The sequence below is a fragment of the Agelaius phoeniceus genome, chromosome 35 (genome assembly GCF_051311805.1).
Source record: "Agelaius phoeniceus isolate bAgePho1 chromosome 35, bAgePho1.hap1, whole genome shotgun sequence".
Classification (NCBI taxonomy): domain Eukaryota; kingdom Metazoa; phylum Chordata; class Aves; order Passeriformes; family Icteridae; genus Agelaius; species Agelaius phoeniceus.
Window position 1 is genome coordinate 882,749 of NC_135299.1, and position 21,299 is coordinate 904,047.

Consider the following 21,299-nt stretch of genomic DNA (forward strand, 5'->3'; position numbering starts at 1 on the left):
TTTTTCCTCCTTTTTCCCCTCCTTTTCCCCTCCCTTTTTGCTCCTTTTTGCCTCCATTTTTCTCCTCCTTTTTCTCCTCCTATTTCCCCTCCTTTTTCCCTCCTTTTTCCCTCCTTTTTTCCCCTCCTTTTATCTTCGTCTTCCCTCCTTTTTTCCCTCCCTTTTTCCCCCCATTTTCCCTCCCTTTTCCCCCCCATTTTCCCTCCCTTTTCCCCCCCATTTTCCCTCCCTTTCCCCCCCATTTCCCCCTTTTCCCCCTTTTCCTGTTCCCGTGCAGGAGGAGCTCCCCAGGGCAGCAGGGATGTCCGTGCGTGCGCGGGGGCGCAGCGGCTGTAAACACCTTAAGCGTGTTTGGGGTTGCCAGGGCTGCAGGGGGGCTATTTTGGGATTCTCCAGCCCCGGGCCGGGCTGGCACAGCTGCAGAGCCCCGATCCCACCCGGGTCGGGTGTCTGGAGCCTCCCGCAGGGACAGCTGGAGAATGCCCCAGTCCCCGAGCTGGGAATGGGGCAGGGGGAGCTGGGAATGGGGCAGGGAATGAGCTGGGAATGGGGCAGGGGGAGCTGGGAATGGGGCAGGGGGAGCTGGGGCAGCCCCTGCCCCCAGAATGGCCCTGGGAGGCACAGGGGGCGCCTGGAGCCAGGGTTCCCTGGGTGCTGTCACCCCCAAAGCTCTCAATTCTGGGTGCTGATCACCCCAAAGCTCTCAATTCCGGGTGCTGATCACCCCCAAAGCTCTCAGTTCCAGATGCTGATCACCCCCAAAGCTCTCAATTCCGGGTGCTGATCACCCCAAAGCTCTCAATTCCGGGTGCTGATCACCCCAAAGCTCTCAGTTCTGGGTGCTGTCACCCCAAACCTCTCAATTCCGGGTGCTGATCACCCCAAAGCTCTCAGTTCTGGGTGCTGTCACCCCAAAGCTCTGTTCCGGGTGCTGTCACCCCAAACCTCTCAATTCCGGGTGCTGATCACCCCAAAGCTCTCAGTTCTGGGTGCTGTCACCCCAAAGCTCTGTTCCGGGTGCTGTCACCCCAAACCTCTCAATTCCGGGTGCTGATCACCCCAAAGCTCTCAGTTCTGGGTGCTGTCACCCCAAAGCTCTGTTCCGGGTGCTGTCACCCCAAACCTCTCAATTCCGGGTGCTGATCACCCCAAAGCTCTCAGTTCTGGGTGCTGTCACCCCAAAGCTCTGTTCCGGGTGCTGTCACCCCAAAGCTCTCAATTCTGGGTGCTGATCACCCCAAACCTCTCAATTCTGGCTGCTGATCACCCCAAAGCTCTCAGTTCTGGGTGTTTTGTGCTGCTGATCACCCCAAAGCTCTCAATTCCAGCCACTCCAGGGGCTGAGAGCTGGGACTGGGGGTGTTCCACCAGCTCCACCTTGTTAATTGGGGAATTAAACCTTCAGGTTTGGGGGAATTGGGGAATTAAACCTTCAGGTTTGGGAGGAATTTGGGCCCTGCTGTTGGAATCGGGAGCTGTTCCCAAGCTCTGTGCATTGGGACAGCTCCACCTCATTAATTAGGAAATTAAAGCTTCGTCTGGCTCATTAAGGCACCCAGAGCACAGCTCTGGGGCCGGGGGGGTTCAGCTGCTGCCTCAGGAGGTTTCCCCAGGCCTGGCTCCAGCTCCCCCCTCGGAAAACGGCCCCAAAGCCCCCCAGGGACCCAGCAGGTGCCACCCTGGGGTGCTCCAGGCTCTCCTGGAGGAGTTTCCCTGTCAATGAACCTGTTTGGCCACTCCTGCTGCCCAGGGCAGCGGCAGGGTGCGGTATTGAATATACTGAATATACTGAGATATGGAATATACTGAATATATGGGATATATTGGATATACTGAATACATTGAATATACTAAATATACTGAATATACTGAATATACTGAGATATGGAATATACTGAATATATGGGATATATTGAATATACTGAATATACTGAGTATATGGAATATACTGAATATGTGGAATATATTGAATATACTGAGTATATGGAATATACTGAACATACGGAATATACTAAATATATCGAATATACTGAATATATTGAATATACTAAATATATAGAATATACAGAATATACTGTATATATGGAATATACTGAACACATTGAATATACAGAATACATTGAATATACTGAGCAGCGAGCGCAGCTTCCCGAGCCCTGCCCTCCACAGCATTTCCCTTTGCAGGGCACACAAATCATCCCTCCAGCCCCAGTTGCAGAGCTCCAGTTATCCAGGCCATTTCCTCAGACAATCGTTTGCTTTTTAAACCCCCCTTAATTTACCAATTTATTCCCCCTAAACCCTTGCTCAGAGGTGCTGCTTTGTGCAGTGTCCAGGAAACGCCGAGCCCAGAACTTTTCACGAGGCCAGAAAATGATTTTTTATTTTTTCCTCCCTCTCTCTTCTTGCCGGTTTATTGTATCCTCTTATCTTGTCATATAATAGAAATAATGTTTATGGCGTCGAGCCTCAGCATCACTTGGCATTTAACCAAGCTCAAAAGCAGTTTATTGCTTTGTATACTCTGCTGCCATGGCCATTATCCCTTAAATCTCTATTGCCCAGTAATGGATGGGGCCCGGGCTGCTGCTGCCATTGGCTGGGCTGGGTTTGGGGCTGCACAGCCCAGACCGTGAGGGTTGTTCCCTTTGGGGTCAGAGAGGGGAGAACAGCCCAGACCGTAAGGGTTGTTCCCTTATGGGGTCGGAGAGAGGGGGACAACGGCCACACAGCCCAGACCGTGAGGGTTGTTCCCTTTGTGGGAGAACAGCCCAGACCGTGAGGGTTGTTCCCTTTGGGGTCAGAGAGGGGAGAAGAGCCCAGACCGTGAGGGTTGTTCCCTTTATGGGAGAACAGCCCAGACCGTGAGGGTTGTTCCCTTTATGGGGTCAGAGAGGGGAGAACAGCCCAGACCGTGAGGGTTGTTCCCTTTGGGGTCAGAGAGGGGAGAACAGCCCAGACCGTGAGGGTTGTTCCCTTTGTGGGGTCAGAGAGAGGGGAGAACAGCCCAGACCGTGAGGGTTGTTCCCTTTATGGGAGAACAGCCCAGACCGTGAGGGTTGTTCCCTTTGGGGTCAGAGAGAGGGGAGAACAGCCCAGACCGTGAGGGTTGTTCCCTTTATGGGGTCAGAGAGGGGAGAACAGCCCAGACCGTGAGGGTTGTTCCCTTTATGGGAGAACAGCCCAGACCATGAGGGTTGTTCCCTTTATTCACCCCTGCATTGTGGGGTCTGAGGGGGAGAGCGGCCCTTTCCCCTTGCCAGGCCATGAGGAGCTCACCCTGGCACTGCTGTGGGGTGGCACCGGCCCCCGGCCTTGGCTGCTCCGGGGTGTCCAGTGTGGGGTTTGCAGTGCGGGGTTTGCAGTGTGGGGTTCCCAGTGTGGGTTGTCCAGTGTGGGGTTTGCAGTGCGGGGTTTGCAGTGCGGGGTTTGCAGTGTGGGGTTCCCAGTGTGGGGTGTCCAGTGTGGGGTTTGCAGTGTGGGATTCCCAGTGTGTGATTCCCAATGTGGAGTTTCCAGTGTGGAGTTTCCAGTGTGGGATTCCCAGTTTGGGGTTCCCAGTTTGGTGTTTCCAGTTTGGGGTTTGCAGTGTGGGATACCCAGTGTGCGATTTCCAGTTTGGGGTTCCCAGTTTGGGGTTCCCAGTTCGGGGTTCCCAGCTGTGGCCCCTGAGCTGTGCCTGCCCCTGGTCCAGTTTCATCCCAGGGCCAGCTCCTGCCGTGGCAGCTGCCCAGGAGCTGCACAGTGGCAGCTGCCCAGGAGCTGCAGGGGTGGGAGCTGCAGCAGGAGCTGCACAGGAGCTGCAGGGGTGGGAGCTGCAGCAGGAGCTGCGTGAGTGGCAGCTGCAGCAGGCCCTGCACAGTGGCAGCTGCTGCAGGAGCTGCAGGGGTGGGAGCTGCAGCAGGAGCTGCACAGGAGCTGCAGGCGCTGCAGGGGTGGGAGCTGCTGCAGGCCCTGCAGGGCAGCGGGGCCGGCTCCAGGAGCTCTGGAGGGGCTCTTGGCAGGAAGAGGAGGGAATTGGATTAATTTGGGCCGTAACTCTGGGCTGTCAGCAGAGCCCAGCCGGCTCCCCCACCTCTCGCCCAAGGTATTTTTGGAGGTGGGGAGGGGGAAGGCTAATTTTGAATAATAATAAGCTTGAGAAGGCATCTGAAACCAGTAAACGTTTATTTTTTACACTCCTATAACTTAAAAACGGCCAAACCAATTTAAACCAAATTGGATAATAAAAAATATTGCTCCTAGGCTGAGCCCCTGTTTGCCAAGTTCCAGCCTAGAATGAATTTTTATGGCCAAATTATAAACCCCCTAGAAATGAAGGTTTAAAATGGAAATGTTGACAGACCTTTAACTACAAAAGCACCGTAATAGAACTTCTTTTTTTCTAAAATGGCTGGTTTAAAATATAATTAAGACTTAAATATTATTTAATAGCAGCATTTCCTGTAAGTTAAAATCTTTATCATTCCTCTGGCTGGGATTCCTTGGCAGTTCTTGGAAGCGTTCTGTGGCTGGAGCACGGGCGGGACACGGCCCTGGGAGGGCTGGGCATGGGGATGGACACTGGGATGGACACTGGGATGGACACGGGGATGGACACTGGGATGGACATGGGGATGGACATGGGGATGGACATGGGGATGGACACTGGGATGGACATGGGGATGGACATGGGGATGGACATGGGGATGGACACTGGGATGGACATGGGGATGGACACTGGGATGGATATGGGGATGGACACTGGGATGGACATGGGGATGGACACTGGGATGGACATGGGGATGGACACTGGGATGGATGGACATGGGGATGGACAGTGGGGTTGGAGATGGGGATGGACACTGGGATGGACAGTGGGGATGGACACTGGGGCCGGGCAGTGTCCCAAATTCCGGCCTGGAACCGGGGCCAGCCTCAGTTTCCTGAGGTTCCACAGGGCACCGTCCCCGGATCGTGCCTTGCCCAAGCCCTGCCCAAGCCCTGCCGGGCTCCTGGGGCACCTGGATGAGTTGGGATGAGCCGGGGATGAGCTGGGAATGAGCTGGGAATGAGTTGGGAACGAGCCGGGAACAGCCGGGATGAGGCTGGGGATGAGCCGGGGATGAGTTGGGAACAGCCGGGATGAGGCTGGGAGCTCGGGATGAGGTTGGGAATGAGCCGGGATGAGGCTGGGAGCTGGGGATGAGGTTGGGAATGAGCTCGGGGTGAGGCTGGGAATGAGCCGGGGTGAGGCTGGGAATGAGGCTGGGAATGAGGCTGGAATGAGCTGGGGATGAGGCTGGGAATGAGCTGGGATGAGGCTGGGAATGAGCTCGGGATGAGGCTGGGGATGAGCTGGGAATGAGGCTGGGAATGAGGCTGGGAATGAGCTGGGGATGAGGCTGGGAATGAGCTGGGATGAGGCTGGGAATGAGCTGGGAATGAGCCGGGAATGAACCGGGATGAGGCTGGGAGCTCGGTGCGGTGGTGCTGCAGTGTCCTTGCAGGGAAGGGTTCCTGCTGCAGGGCCCTGCTCAGGCTTCTCCCCGCTCCCTTCCCGAGGGGTGCTCTGGGCTCAGGGTGGCCCCAGGGTGACGCTGCACGGAGCGTCCCAGCCCCTGCCTTCATGGGGGTTCCTCAGGGCTTTACTCAGCGTTTACTACTCGTCCTCGTGCCCCTAGAGCAGGTCTGGAGCTCCTCAGACCCCAGCAGGTTTCTTATGAGTTGAATTTCTGATTTATTTGGGTTCGTGGTTTTGTGCTGAGCCCTGGGGCTGGTCTCCACTCACAGCAGCAGCAGGGAATGAGGAGGGAGGGATGGTTCCTCTCCCTTGGGAACACCATCAGGGAGAGCTCCTCTCTTTAGGGAGCACCATCAGGGCTGCAGAAATCCCAGAAATCCCCTGCAGGAGCCGGGCCGTGCCCTCACAGGGGGTGGCAACTTCTGGTTTGGATTTAGAGACTCTCACACCCATGGAGTTCCAGCTTTGGGCAGAGGGAGCTGAGCCAGGTCCTCACCTGGAGCTCTGCTCTGTCCCAGAAATGCAAATGGTGCTGCCAGGGGCTGAGCCAGGCTTGGGCTGAGCCAGGGCTGGGTTTCTCTCAGGAACTGCAAATCCTGCGTGTCGTTTGTCCCTGAAACCCTCGGGAACGGGGCTCTGGGGGCCGCTGGCCAGGGAGGGAGGGGTTTCAGAGTGCAGCCAAAGCTGCCAAAGCCTCAGCCCTGAGCTTCTCCTCCCCCTGCCCGAGCCCCGGGTGTTTTCCTGGCAAGTGCAATATTTCCTGGTGTTAAACCCAGCATTTTGGAGTCAAGGCTGTTTGGTTTTGAAGCCTCGCTCGCTCCCTGCCTGCTGCTCTGAGACAACTGTAAATCCTTTTTATTTTACTGTGAGAACAAATCACTTATTCCTGGGAGCAGCAGCTCTGACAAAGAGCTCGTTACCAGCATCGCGGATATCCCAGCATCAGCACCGCGGCAGGGATGGGGCTGGGGGGAAGGATTTATCCAGCGCTCAGAAAGCTGCCTGAGTCCGCAGGATTTTCTGTAAACTTCTCGTCCAAAGCCCGGCCAAGCTGTCGCTCCACGGTTTAAAGCCGCAGCCCGGAGGAGGAGGGGGCTCGGTCCCTTCCCCGTGGTGGCTCCGCGGGCCGCAGGAGGGACCGGCAGCTTTCCCTAAATTACTGAAACACCCAATAAATAAATAAATGATAACCGGCCCTGGGCTCCCGAGCCGCTGCCAGCCCCAAATCCGCCCTTTTTCTCCCAAGGATGCTTTGTTGGCTGCGGAGGCCGCTCCGCCCCTCTGCGGCAGCCGCGGGATCCACGCGGCTCCGGCAGCGGGAGCACTACCGGGAATACCGGGAATACTGGGAATACCGGGAATACCGGGAATACCGGGAATACCGGGAATACCGGGAGCACTGGGAATACTGGGAGCACTGGGAATACCGGGAATACCGGGAGCACTGGGAATACCGGGAATACCGGGAGCACTGGGAGCACTGGGAATACCGGGAATACCGGGAATACCGGGAGCACTGGGAATACCGGGAATACCGGGAGCACTGGGAGCACTGGGAGCACTGGAGGCGGGCAGACAGGACACAGCGTGTCCTGAGCGCCTGGGGGCGGAACTGTCGGCACAGGGTGCAAAAACACCTCAATTCCTGTATTTCTGCAGAAATATGCGGGGCTTTCACTCGGGTGGTTTTTACTTTCGGGCTTTGTTTTTTTTTTTTTTTTGCTGACGTTTTCCTCTCAGTTTCTCGCTGCTGTGTGTGAGAGCCTTTCTTGGGGTCGGGTTCGGGGTCGGTAAAGGGGGTTCGGGGTCCATCAGGGGTTTAGGATCCATAAAGGGGGTTCGGGGTCCATAAAGGGGTTCGGGGTATATAAAGGATTTAGGATCCATAAAGGGGGTTCGGGGTCAGTAAAGGGGGTTCGGGGTCCATAAAGGGTTTAGGATCCATAAAGGGGTTCGGGGTCCATAAAGGGGGTTCGGGATCCATAAAGGGGGCGGGAAGTGCCGCCGGAGCGGGGTGGGCGCTCGGGGCTGGCCCCGCGTCCTCCCGCACAAAGGGCTGCGCATGGAGGGGCTCAGCGGAGGAACAGAATCCACATTTGGGGTTTTTCCCAAAGACCAGAGCCCGGGCCAGGCTCCGGCGTCCCCGCGAGTCCCGGGGCCGAGCGGGGCCAGCGCTGCCCTCGCTCCGGGCTGGGGTTTGGTTCTCGGTGCGCGGCACAAAAGCGAAACTCGGGCTGGGAGAGGCCGAGCGCGGCCCGGGCTCATCCCGCCCCTCGATGCTGCCCGGCCCTCCGAGCCCCAGCGCCGCTTTAACACCTGCTACAGCACCGCGGCTTCCCGGAGCTTTGGCAGCTCGGCCCAGCTGCTCCGCTCAAGGGATTGGTTTTTTTTAAATTTTTATATGCCGGATTAAAACAATAAAAACATTAAAGTCCTAAAATTCCCGCAGGGAATAGAGATGCAGACAGTAAAGATTTGTGCGAGAGGGGCTGGGCTGGGCTGGGCTGGGCTGGGCTGGGCTGGGCTGGGCTGGGCTGGGGCGGCTTTGCGGCAGCGCACACGGAGCCGGGGGGAGCCGGGGGGAGCCGAGGCGTTTATCCTGGGGGTGTTTGAGAGCGGGAATGTCTGCCAGGGTTTGGGGTTTGGGGTGTTTGAGAACGGGAATGTCTGCCAGGGTTTGGGGTTTGGGGTGTTTGAGAACAGGAATCTCTGCCAGGGTTTGGGTGTTTATCCTGGGGGTGTTTGAGAACAGGAATGTCTGTCTGTGCCCTGCAGTGCCCAGAATTCAGGAATGAGCCTTTCCCTGTGCCCTGCAGTGCCCAGAATTCAGGAATGAGCCTTTCCCAATGCCCTGCAGTGCCCAGGGCTCAGCTCTGAGCCTTTCCCGGTGCCCTGCAGTGCCCAGGGCTCGGCCCTGAGCTCTCCCTGCCCAGCATCACCCCTGCAGTTCCTCCTGCCCTGCTCCCTGCCCAGCCTGGAGGGGAGAGCTCCCATCTGCAGAGCTCCAGAGCAGAATTCCAGTGCTCCCAGTTCTCCAGAGCAGAATTCCAACGCTCCCTCCCTGCGAGGTTTCGCTGCCTCCAGCCCGAACGGGGGCAGAGGAGCGGCTCAGCCTCCTCAGGGATGGTTCTGGTGACCTTGGCTTTGTGTTTCCACATCGCTGCACCAGCAGCACCTCGCCGTGGATGCGGGGGAAGCTGCTGGGAGAGGGTTCCTGGCACCTCGGGGCTGTGTCTGCTCAGGGGGGTTTGGGGCAGCCAGGACGTGATTGCTGGGAATGGTGTCGGGATCAGGTCAGTGTTGGCTCCCCGAGCCTGATCCTGGCTGGGCTCCAACCGCCCAGGGCGAGTCCCTGATGGGAAAGTGGAGAAAGGCGAGGAACACCCAGCACCTTCTGCAAAGAGACTGCAGATGATCCTGGGGGAAGAGAGAGGGAGCCGGGAGCTGCAGGACGGAGCCAGGCAGGGGAGTGTGCCGGGAGAAGCCATAAATCTGCGGGGAGAAGAGGTCACCGAGAGCCTCATCAGGGTGGGAGCAGCAGCTCCGCCGTAATGTGCCCATAAATCCCCGCTCCGATAAAACAGGTGGCTCTTCCGAGAGGCAGAAAGAGGCGAACGCTGGGGTTTTGCTGCTGCTGCCGCCGCTGCTGCTCTCCTTCTTTAAAAGCTTTAATTACCGCAGTGCTGACGGCTCCAGCAGGCAGGAGCCGGGAATGCGGCGGGATGCGGGAAGCAGGGGCAGGGAAGGAGGGAAGGGAGCTGCAGGTCGGCCAAAATCTCCAGGAAAAGGCACAAAAATGAGGTTTTATACAGGAACAGAGGCACAAAAATGATATTTTATACAGGAACGGAGGCACAAAAATGATGTTTTCTATAGGAATGGAGGCACAAAAATGAGTTTTTATACAGGAATGGAGGCACAAAAATGAGTTTTTATACAGGAATGGAGGCACAAAAATGATGTTTTCTATAGGAATGGAGGCACAAAAATGAGGTTTTCTACAGGAATGGAAGCACAACAATGAGTTTTTATACAGGAACGCAGGCACAACAATGAGTTTTTACACAATGATCGTGGGTGGCGTGGATGGAAAATTTCAGGTGCTTTGGCGCTGGGGATGGGGAAGATGAAGGGAGCTGCAGGGTGGGCAGTGGGGCTCTGGGGAAGGCCAGGGAGGGGTGGGAGGGCTGCAGGGACAGGATTGCACTGGCCCAGCCTGGCCCGGGGCACCTCTGGCAGGGCCTCAGCCAGGGATGCCTGCAGCTCCTTCCCAAAGCATCCCCAGATCCCAGCCTGCCCCCCGTTTTGTGCCTCTCCCGCCCCTCAGGAATTCCCTCTCCCCGTTTTTGGGTCGTTTCTAACCCCAGGCACCCCTGGGTCCCTGCAGCTTTTCCCTGCATGGCTCCGTTACAGGGGACAAACCCCAGAGCTCTGAGTGACTGGAATTCTCTTTGTGTTTGACCCGCTGCCCTTCCCAGGCAGCTGCTGCTGCTGCTGCAGCTTCCCCAGGAGATAAATCCACACAAAAACCCCTTTTCCAGGCGATAAAGCCATCAGCAGAGGCTCCACTCCGTGAATGGGTGGGCACATTCCCAATATTGCTCTGAATTGAAGGAAATCACCATTCCAGGGCCTTAAAAACCTGAATGGGGCCGTGGCATCCTCCGGGTGACTGGGGCGAGTCCCAAGGTCAAGGCTGAGTCACAGTCCCAGCCCGGCACGGGCACAGCCGGGCCCTCGGAGCCACCCTTGGGTCAGGGGCTCCTTTGGGGTCCTGGAGCCCGCGTTTGGGTCAGGGGCTCCTTTGGGGTCCCGGAGCCCGCGTTTGGGTTAGGGGCTGTTTGGGTTAGGGGCTGTTTGGGTTAGGGTTTGTTTGGGTTAGGGTTTGTTTTGGGGTTGTGGAGCCCACGTTTGGGTTAGGGTTTGTTTGGGTTAGGGTTTGTTTGGGTTAGGGTTTGTTTTGGGGTCCTGGAGCTGACGTTTGGGGAAGGAGCTGTAACTGCATTTGGGAAGGGGCTGTAGCCGCCTTTGTTCCCGTTCCGGGGCTGCCTTTGGGAAGGGGCCGTGGCCGCCTTTGTTCCCGTCCCGGGGCCGCCTTTGTTCCCGGCCCGGGGCTCCGTGCGGCCCCGGAGCCGCCGCGCTCTCGGCGTTCGGAGCTCGCTCCCCGCCTGCCGGGGCTCTGCGGGCCCGCCCGGCCTCGCTGCCTCGCCCAAGGTCACCGGGGCGGCCGCGGCTGCCGGGACGCGGCGCTGGCCCCGCGATTCACGGGGGATCCCGGGGGGCCGGGCCCGGCTCCAGCGCGGCGAGCACGGCGGGGCCGCTCCGGGGCTGCCGTAATTAACACCCGGCCGTGGATGCGTTCATCGCCGCGCTCGCAGGGACGGGAAAGCGGAAAGCGGCGTTTCGGAGCGCTCCGCCGGGCTCGGGGATCGCGGCGTGCCCGCGGCGTTTGGGGTACAAAACCCGTCCAGTGGGGGTTTTTGGGGGCCAGAAAAATCCCCATCCCGCGGGGTTTGGGGGGTACAAAATCCCATCCAGTGGGGGTTTTTGGGGGCCAAAAAATCCCCATCCCGCGGGGTTTTGGGTGTACAAAATCCCCATCCCGCGGGGATTTGGGGGTACAAAATCCCTATCTCGTGGGGATTTGGGAGTACAAAATCCCCATCCCGCGGGGTTTTGGGAATCCAAAATCCCCATCCCGCGGGTTTTGGGGATCTGCTCCGTGGGGCCAGCTGTGCCCAGCTGTGTCCAGCTGTGCCCAGCTGTGCAAACCACGGCGCTGCTCCTGCCCAGGTGCTCCACAACCCAGCTCGTCCATCTGCTCCTTCCCAAAGCCCGGAGCTCGGGAGGTTCCCTGGGTTTGGTGGTGATGAATCCCTCGGGACCGCCCCGTGCCCGGCTCCGCTCTCCGTGCCCGGCTCTGCCCGGGCAGATCCCACCGAAATCCAAGGGGAAAATGGAAATGACAAAGGGCAGCGGGATGCGGAGCTGCTGGAGGATTCTGCCCCGGACGTCCTTGGCTCCTCACGTACGGAGCCAGATGCTTCCTCCCCCTGCCCGAGCACCTGCATCCAGGAGGGGGCTGTGCCGGAGAAGCCCTTTGGGATGAGCGAAGCCATAGAAATGTAAATTAAATTATTTACCTACTCCCAGTTAAACGCTCTGCCCTTCTGGCCAAGGAGGATGGCGGTGGGATGGGGTGGGCTCCAGAACCCGCTCAGCTCTTTGTGTAAAATTGCGGGGAACTTTGGGGAGTAACCTATCGGGAAAAAAATTATCTGAGCAAACAAGGGAAAAAGGAAAAAAAAAAAAAAATCTCAATTTTGGTGCTTTGCACAATGCTCCGTGGGGCCGCTGGGCCGGGGATTCCTCACCCAGCGCTGCCCAGAGCTTGATTATTATTGTTATTCCTCCCTTTTTCTTTTTTTTCACACATAAGGAAGGACCCGGAATCAATCACGGGGCAGAGGGAGCAGCGTTTTAAAGGGAAAGGCAGAGGCACAGCAGCGTCCCTGGAGCCGCCAGAGCCAAAAACGCCATTTCAGGGTTTAAATCTCGCTGCAGTTTTAGCCGGGGGCAGCTGCGGGGGGGGAATGGCTCCAAATGCACCCCGGGCTCCTTCCCTGGGGCTGCTGCAGCCTTCCAGGAATTGGCGTTTCCTGCTGCCCGCGGCTCGGGGGCGGCCCCGGGCACCCCCGGCCCCCAAATCGGAGCCTCTCGTCCCCGTGGGCGCTGGCGCGGGTCCGTTCGGAGAAGGCAGACGGACAGACGGCTCCGTTTGTCCGTGCGGGGTTGGGCTCTGCCGAGCCGGCCGTGTGCGCGGCGCTGTCCCCGCACCGACGCCTCCCTCCTTGCCGGTGAACGGGGCTCGGTCACTGCCGTGCTCCTTCCTTGCCGTGGAACGGGGCTCGGTCACTGCCGTGCTCCCTCCTTGCCGGTGAACGGGGCTCGGTCACTGCCGTGCTCCGTCCTTGCCGGTGAACGGGGCTCGGTCACTGCCGTGCTCCTTCCCTGCCGGTGAACGGGGCTCGGTCACTGCCGTGCTCCCTCCTTGCCGGTGAACGGGGCTCGGTCACTGCCGCGCTCCCTCCTTGCCATGGAACGGGGCTCGGTCACTGCCGTGCTCCCTCCTTGCCGGTGAACGGGGCTCGGTCACTGCTGTGCTCCTTCCCTGCCGGTGGAACGGGGCTCGGTCACTGCCGTGCTCCCTCCTTGCCAGTGAACGGGGCTCGGTCACTGCCGTGCTCCCTCCTTGCCGGTGAACGGGGCTCGGTCACTGCTGCGCTCCCTCCTTGCCGGTGAACGGGGCTCGGTCACTGCCGTGCTCCCTCCTTGCCGTGGAACGGGGCTCGGTCACTGCCGTGCTCCCTCCTTGCCGGTGAACGGGGCTCGGTCACTGCCGTGCTCCCTCCTTGCCATGGAACGGGGCTCGGTCACTGCCGTGCTCCCTCCTTGCCGGTGAACGGGGCTCGGTCACTGCCGCGGTCCCGCCGGCCCTTGGGCCGTGAATCACCGCGGACCGGGGCACTTGGGGCACATTAGCGAATTAATTAATTAACCCGAGCGGCCGGGGAGGAGGGAATTACCGGGCATTGCTGAGATGGGAGATGGGAGATGGAGCCGGGGTCACAGCACACCCGGGACAGCCACCCCGGGGTCCCCTGCCCACAGGGTCACCCTGATCCCACCGCAGCCTCCCTGCGCCCGTGCCCGGCCAGCGGGGAATGGAAATGAGCTGGGGACGTTTCTGCGAAGCCAAACCCAACGGGTGGCAGCTTTTAAAGGCGGTGACTTTGAGCTCAGCTCGTGCTCGCCCTGCATCATTTCCCTCCCGCACCGCAGTGCAGCCTCCGCCGCTCCCTCGTGTCCCCTCCGTGCTCCGGTGGGCCAGGGGGCACTGGCCCCGCGGGCACCAGGTGGCTCCAGCACCGTGACCATGGTGGTGACCCCAGCCCTGTGACCATGGTGGTGACCCCGGCCCTGTGGCCATGGTGGTGACCCCAGCCCTGTCACCAGTGTGGCTCCAGCGCTGTGACCATGGTGGCTCCAGCGCTGTCACCGCGGTGGTGGCTCCAGCCCTGTGACCACAGTGGTGACTCCAGCCCTGTCACCAGGGTGGCCCCAGCGCTGTCACCATGGCAGCTTCAGCCCCGTGGCCAGGGTGGCTCCAGTGCCGAGTCACGGTCGGAGCAGGGCTCAGCCTCCCCGCGGTGCTGACAGCTCGTTAATTAATCCCGTTAATTGCGCCGTGAGCGGCCCCGCAGCCTCCCCGGCCCTGCCGAGCCCGGTGTCATCGGTGCTGCCGCAGCCCGGCCCGGGTTCCCCCGGAATTGCGGCCCGGCCCGGGGTTCCCCGGGAATTGCGGCCCGGTGCCGCTGGTACCGGGCTCGGAGCGGGACCGGCGGGGCCGAACCCTGCCCCGAGCTCCAGCAGCTCCGGCCCGAGCCCCCGCCGCCAACGCGGCTCTCCCAGCAGCAGGAGAAGCCCCGAGCAGCCGAGCGAGCCCTCGCTGCTCGTGTCGTGCTCGTTAAATGCGGCAGAAATCCCCTCCCGCCGCCCGCCCGGGGCCCTGGCGCAGCTGGCAGCGCTGTGTGTGCCCTACAGACGGCTCGGAACGGCTCGGAACGGCTCGCAACGAGCGCATCCATCCCGGAGCTGTCGCAGCCCGGGGCCCCCGCCGTTTGTCCCGCCCGGCCCGGCCCGGCTCCGTCCATTTTCCGTGGGGAAAACGCCGAATTTGGGGCCGCAGGAGCGGCTCCAGCCTGGGAAAGCCCGGGGCCGGCTGGCAGCTCACCCTGCTGCTGTCCCTCGCCCCAAAGACTTTACAGCCAACATCTTCTTTTTAATTCCGACACCCGCAAAATAGCAGCTGAAATAACCCTGCTGTATGTCAGCTGCTGATGGAAGGAGATTAAATATTAAAGCCAGTGCTGTGGCTTTAACTCATTCCATTTTTTTCCCTACTCTTCCCCCCCCTGCTCTCCCCCTCTGCTTCCCCTCTCTGTGTAAAATGACATGATTTAGAGCCCAAGTGCCAGACTCAGCCTCTGGGTTTCGGCGTTTGGAAATGTGTGCAGAAAGATATATTGTGTCTGTGAGCATTTCTGCGCAGGGAAGGAGAGAGCTCCCGAGCTGTGAGCCCACATAAAGATGTTAAATAGAGCTGTAACGCGCGCCCGACGCACGGAAAGTGCCGGGGAAAAAAAAGAAAAAAAATTAGGGAAAAAAAAAAAATCCGGCAATGAAGGAAAATGAAAGATTAAAATAAACCTGGCGTTGGCGAGGCCGGGCTGGGGCTGGCGGGGGAGACGTGACCCTGCTCTGCGCCTCCCGCCCTTCCCTCCCTGACCCAAAAATCACATTTATTTAGCACAAAACGGAGCGGGAGAATTGAGGATTTTCTTCTTTTTCATTTCCCCCAGCCCCCGTCTCAGGTGCTCAGATTTCCGACACCGCCTGCCTGCTCAATATTCAAATATTCATCCCAGCCCCGCACAAAAGCCGGGTTTATTTCCCTCGCTTCACCCCATCCCAGCAGGGTCCCACCTCGGGCAGCCGAATCCCATAAACCCAGCGATTTTGGGGCCAAAACCATGGAAAAATGTGGGTGTCCCTTCGCCTGCAGGGCCCCTTGGCCGGCACGATCCGGGGCAATTCCCGAATTCCCGAATTCCCTCGCTCCTGCTCCTTTGTTCTGAGCGTTTCGGGGCCGCCAGGATCTGGGGAAGCTCCTCGGACAAAAAGGGTTTGTGGGAGGCTGGAGCAGAGCAGCGGGGTGGAAAAGCTGCCCAGACCAGGCAGGCTTTGGCCGAGCTGCCGAGAAGTTTAATTTGGGGTTTATTTGGGGTTTATTTGGGGTTTGTTTAGGGTTTGGTTACGGAGCGGAGCTGAGGGGGACAGCGGGGGTTCAGTCCGTGCCTGGAGCTCCACTGGCAAAAACCTCTTGGCTCTTCTCCCTCCAGCTCCAATTCCTCTGAATTTGAACCCAAACCATGGGCGGCCAGCAGAGCACCTGGAGAGCTCTGAAGGACGCTCAGTGTGTGTGACCCCCTTGTCCTTGAGCCCTCGAGGGGAGCAGGGGCTGGCGCTGGCTGCGCCCCAGGTCTGGGTGTCCCCAGGTCTGGGTGTCCCCTGCCACTGCGGGATTGTCCCCTTCCATCGAGGGATTGTCCCCTGCTATTGAAGGAATTGTCCCCTTCCATCGAGGGATTGTCCCCTTCCATCGAGGAATTGTCCCCTGCCATCGAGGGATTGTCCCCTGCCACTGAGGGATTGTCCCCTGCCATTGAGGGATTGTCCCCTTCCATCGAGGGATTGTCCCCTGCCACCGAGGGGCAGAATTGTCCCCTGCTATTGAAGGAATTGTCCCCTTCCATCGAGGGATTGTCCCCTGCCATTGAGGGGCAGAATTGTCCCCTGCCACTGCGGGATTGTGCCCCCTGTGCTCAGCTCGAAACTCAGATTTATTTGCTCAAACAGCAGAGCCGTAAATAAAGCCGTGGGGAGGCCCCCGGTGGGTGTCACGCTGGAGCAGCCCCACAGGAACAGGTGGCTCTGGGTGGGATTGGGCTGCCATGCCTGGAGAGGGAAGGGGAAGGGGCAGGAATGTAGGAATGTGCTGCTCCTGCTTTGCTGCTTTGCTGCTGCTCTGCTTTGCTGCTGCAGCGTTTCCATGCCCGGGGCGCTGCAGAGCCCGGCCCGTTTGTCGCAGTCTATTAGGAGAGACGCAATCCATCCTGAGCTTTATGGGGCTGTGCTTTAACCCCGTCCGTGCCTCGCTCCCCCTGCTCAGCCTCGCTCCCGCCTTTGTCTGCCTCTGCCGGCCCCACAGCCAGCCCCAAGCCCTCCCTGGGGTTTCCACGCTCCCCAGGCGCTCCCTGAGGGACGGGGTCCGTCCTGCAGCCCTCCCTGCAGTGGGGTTCGCCTGCTCCCCCTGAGGCTCCACCTGGGGGCTGCCTCTGCCTCGCCCCACGCACGAAGAGTTGCCCAAACTGCACTGAATTCCCCCCTTACTCAGCCAGCGGCAGAGTGGGAATTTTGGGGTTCAGAATTTCCGGGCATTTACCCCTAACCCTGTCCCCTCTCCCACAGCCCTGTCCCCTCTCCCACAGCCCTGTCCCCTGCTCCCACAGCCCTGTCCCCTTCTGTCCCCTTCTGTCCCCTCTCCCACAGCCCTGTCCCCTTCTGCCACCCCTGAATCCGCCGTCCCTCAGCTCCAGCCCAGCGCAGGTCTGGCTGTAAAACCCCGCGTGCGTTTATTCCCCATTTTGTAAACGGTTTCATTGCAGAGGTTCACAAACGAGGACCACCTGGCGGTCCATAAACACAAGCACGAGCTGACATTGAAATTCGGCCCCGCTCGCACCGACTCCGTCATCATCGCAGGTATGAGCCCGGCCCGGCCCGCCGAGATTGATGCCAGGCACCAGCTGCACTGCAAAGCCCATAAAACCTCCTGTGATCTGCATTTAATCAGGCCCAGAGCAAAGCCAGAGGCTTCCAAGTTTTTTCTTTTTTTTCTTTTTTTATGGTAGTATCAGGTTTTGTGGGGTTTGGGTTTGTTTTTTTTTTTTTTTTTAATTTTTTTTTTTTAAGCTCTCGCCCTTTTTTATTAAAGGCTGGAGGATTTATGGCCAGAAGGGCTTTCACGTCTCTGCGTGTGCTTTGAGGACGATGAACCACCCCTGACAGAGCAGCTTCCCCTCTCAGCCCAGGTGTCAATTTTCCCGAGCCTTTAGGAAGCTGCAGTTAATAAATTAAAGCCCCACGAGCTCTGCGGGAGCTCCCACAGCCTCTGTAAAATTGGGGGAACCCAAACCCCACAAATCTCAGAGCAGAGAGGCCCCCCCGAGTCCCTCCTGTCCCTCTGCGTCCCTGCTGGGTGACCAGAGGGGTTTTAGGGAAAACAAAACAAAACAAAACAAAACCAAAGCAAAGCAAAGCAAAGCGCTGCAGCATCCTGGCACCTCCCTCCTTCCCCGCTCATCTCCAGCCCCGAGCCGGGGCTGAGGCAGGCAGTGGGAGCTCAGCTGGCTCTGAAGGTTTGGGTGAATTGTGGCTGTGGGCTGAATTCATTCCCACTGGGAATTTCAGAATTGCTCTCCCTGGCAAGCATGAAACGCTTCAGGAGCACAAGGAACAAGGTCACCCCTGACACTCAGGGGGCTGCTCTGGGGTAAAACACACAAAAAAACCCCAAACAAACCAAATTTATCCACAGCCAGTCCAGGACCAGCTACACCCCCCAAAGCAGTGCAGGCCCCGTGCCTCTGGCACAGACAGGGGGAGTGAGGGCTGTAAAACCCCGCTGGCTGTGAGCAGAGAGTCTGGGCCTGCTCCTGCCTGAAATTCCATTTATCCCAGGCTTTTCTGAGCCACCATTTTGTCTCTGGGATTTTTTTGGGACCATTTTGTCTCTGGGATTTTTTTTGACTGTTTTCTCTGTGGGATTTTTTGGGACCATTTTGTCCCTGGGATTTTTTGGGACCATTTTTTCCCTAGGATTTTTTGGGACCATTTTGTCTCTGGGATTTTTTGAGACCATTTTTTCCCTGGGATTTTTTGGGACCATTTTGTCTCTGGGATTTTTTGAGACCATTTTTTCCCTGGGATTTTTTGAGACCATTTTTTCCCTGGGATTTTTTGGGACCATTTTGTCTCTGGGATTTTTTTTGACCATTTTGTCCCTGGGATTTTTTGGGACCATTTTTTCCCTGGGATTTTTTTTGACCATTTTTTCCCTGGGATTTGTTGCTCCCTCCGTGCCTCCCGAGCTGTGTGGCAGGAGCAGGAGCTGCTCAGGCGGGGCAGGACAGGAGCAGGGAGGCTCCAGGGTTTGTTTTCACAGCCTGGCAGTGTCTGCAGCAGCTCGGGAGGGCAATGCTGGGCAGGAATGGTCCCAGAGGAGCCCTGTTAGAGCCAGCCCAAGCCCAGCACAAACAGCTCCTGCAGGGAGATCGGGATGATGGAGCTCTGGATTTCATGGGCTGGGATCTGGGGGCAGCTCAGGTGCCCAGAGGGCGATTTTGCTTCAGGGCCAGCCCAGCAGAGGGAGGGTTTGGGGCTGAATCATCCCGGGGATGCTCTTTGTGCTGGAAAATCCAGTGTTTTCCTGGGGAATGGACCCTCGGGTGGGATCCCCATGGAGCTGGAGGCTGCCTGCAGCAGGGAGGCTCCTTGGGCTCTTCTGGGCTGGGTGATGGCCAGAGAGGCCAGGACTGGGTCTGAATGGGCTGGGGAACGGGACTGGGTCTGAATGGGCTGGGGAACAGGACTGGGTCTGAATGGGCTGGGGAGCAGGACTGGGTCTGAATGGGCTGGGGAACAGGACTGGGTCTGAATGGGGTGGGGAACGGGACTGGGTCTGAATGGGCTGGGGAGCGGTCCCACAGGAATTGCCCTGGGCCTCAGAGCTGGCACAAGGAAGGGAGAATTCCCAGGGAATCACTGTGGGATTCAGAGCTGGCACAAGGAAGGGAGCATTCCCAGGGAATTGCTGTGGGGTTCAGAGCTGGCACAGGGAGAGGAGCATTCCCAGGGAATCACTGTGGGATTCAGAGCTGGCACAGGGAGAGGAGCATTCCCAGGGAATCACTGTGGGATTCAGAGCTGGCACGGGGAGGGCAGGGAGAATTCCCAGGGAATCACTGTGGGATTGGGAGCTGGCACAGGGAGAGGAGCATTCCCAGGGAATCACTGTGGGATTGGGAGCTGGCACGGGGAGGGCAGGGAGCATTCCCAGGGAATCACTGTGGGATTGGGAGCTGGCACAGGGAGGGCAGGGAGCATTCCCAGGGAATCACTGTGGGATTCAGAGCTGGCACAAGGAAGGGAGAATTCCCAGGGAATCATTTTGGGATTGGGAGCTGGCACAGGGAGGGCCGAGGCTCTGCCCAGCCCTGGGGCTGCTCTCCCCTCTCGTCACTCCCTGTGTTGATGATTTCAGGGAGATCCCACTCCCGATTTTCCGTCCTTGTCCAGCTGAGGACGGGGCAGACCCGAGGTGGGAGGGACGGGAATCCCACAGCCAGGAGCTGACAGAAATCCTCTCCCTGCAGTGATTATTCCCCCAACACCAGAGGAACAGAACCAGCACGGAATGAGTGTCCCCGTTCCAGAGTGTCACTGGCTGTCCCCAGGGTGGCACCCACAGTCCCGGGGCTCCCCACTCAAGGACTGGGGTGGGAAAATGGGGGTTTTGGTTTTTTGGTTTTTTTTGCTCTCCCTGACCAATTCTTGGTGTTCCAACCCGACCCAGATCAGACCCCGACCCCGACGCGGTTCCTGAAGAACTGTGAGGAGGTGGGGCTGTTCAACGAGCTGGCCAGCTCCTTCGAGCACGAGTTCAAGAAAGCTGCTGAGGAGGATGAGAAAAAGGCAAGGGGCTGCCCTGGGAGGGACCGGGGCGCTGCTGGGGGAGGCACAGGCCCGGGGGAGGATCCGCTGCCCTGTGGGGTCTCGTTTGTGTAACTCGGGTGCCTTTGGCTGCTTTTCCCGCTGAGCCCGGCCTGCCGAGAGCACATTTAATGGTTTATTATTCCTTTGGCTTTGCACCTCGAAAAAGGGGGGAACAGAGAGGGGGAGAGCCCAAAATACCTGACAGGGAGGGAGCTGCAGGAGCCGGGGAGGGAGCAGAGCCCGCTCGGGGCCGGGACGCGGCGGGATCGAGCTTGGAGGGGCAGGCACGGGCTGGGGGCTCCGGGGTGTCCGTGCCAGCGCGCCCGGAGCCGGCGGCTCGGTGCAAACGAGCAGCAGCTTGCGCTAACAAAGAGCCCCGCGCTCCGCCAGCGCCATCGATCCCGGCTGCCCCCGCAGCCCGGCAAGCGCCAGGGGCTGAAGGACAACGGGATCTCATCAGAAAGCGGCTAATTAAGGACATTTGCAGCCCCCGCCCTCCCCGCTCGCCGGGCGGGAGCAGCAGCAGATGCGTGCCGGGCGCTCAGCCTGGCACATACATTTACTAAATTGATCTATGGCCGCGCATACGCTCGCAGTCAGCGGCGCTGCTCGGAAATAAACTGCGGGAGCCGAGCCGCGTAAATCTTCCCGAGATGGGGAACGGAGGAATTCAGAATTAAAACTGAAACCTGCCTTCCCAGCCGCTCCCCCCCTCGCCAATAACAGGCTCTTTAAACCGAAATTGATCTCTCTCATTGGTATGCGGCTGCGGCAAAGGCTCCTGCCCTTTGTTCTGGAGCGGAGAAGGGAGGCAGGAACAGGCAGGGATGGGGAGCAGGAATAACCGGGGATGGGGGGCAGGAATAACCAGGGATGGGGGGCAGGAACAGACAGGGATGGGGGGCAGGAACAGGCGGGGATGGGGGGCAGGAATAACCGGGGATGGGGGGCAGGAACAGGCAGGGATGGGGGGCAGGAACAGGCGGGGATGGGGGGCAGAAACAGGCGGGAATGGGGTCAGGAGAGGCCCGGGATGTTCGCCCACAGCACCCCCGAGCAGCCTAAACACTTGTGAGAAACGGCTCTGAAATATTCCTCACGCTATTCCCCGCACGGGGAGCTCGGCTGCTAGGGAGGGGACTGTCCCTGCTCAGCCCTGTCCGGCCAGGCCAGCTGGTCACTCGCTGGTCACTCGCTGGTCACTCGCTGGTCACTCCCTGGCCGGGCTGAGCTCCCGCTTTTGTGTTCGTCCTCCCCTTTGCGAGGGTGGTCCCGCTCCGGCGCCGTTAATTAAAACCGCGGGCGCAGCGGGAGCGTCCCCGGGGGCGCTTTAAGCGGCTCGAGCGTTGCTGCGCGTTAATCCCGGCTCTTTGTGATCCCCCAGCCGCGGCCGTGCTCT

The 21,299-nt window shown here is 59.0% G+C and overlaps 1 protein-coding gene across 1 annotated transcript in view; it reads left to right on the forward strand.

Annotated features, from left to right (window-relative positions):
• LOC129130634 (cyclic AMP-dependent transcription factor ATF-7-like) overlaps window positions 1-21,299 on the forward strand; it is a 42,916-nt gene that overhangs the window by 12,333 nt on the left and 9,284 nt on the right. The window contains exons 3-4 of the mRNA XM_054649179.2: window positions 16,792-16,888; window positions 19,761-19,879. Of these exons, the coding sequence (XP_054505154.1) occupies window positions 16,792-16,888; window positions 19,761-19,879 (216 nt within the window). The remainder of the gene's footprint in view (window positions 1-16,791; window positions 16,889-19,760; window positions 19,880-21,299) is intronic.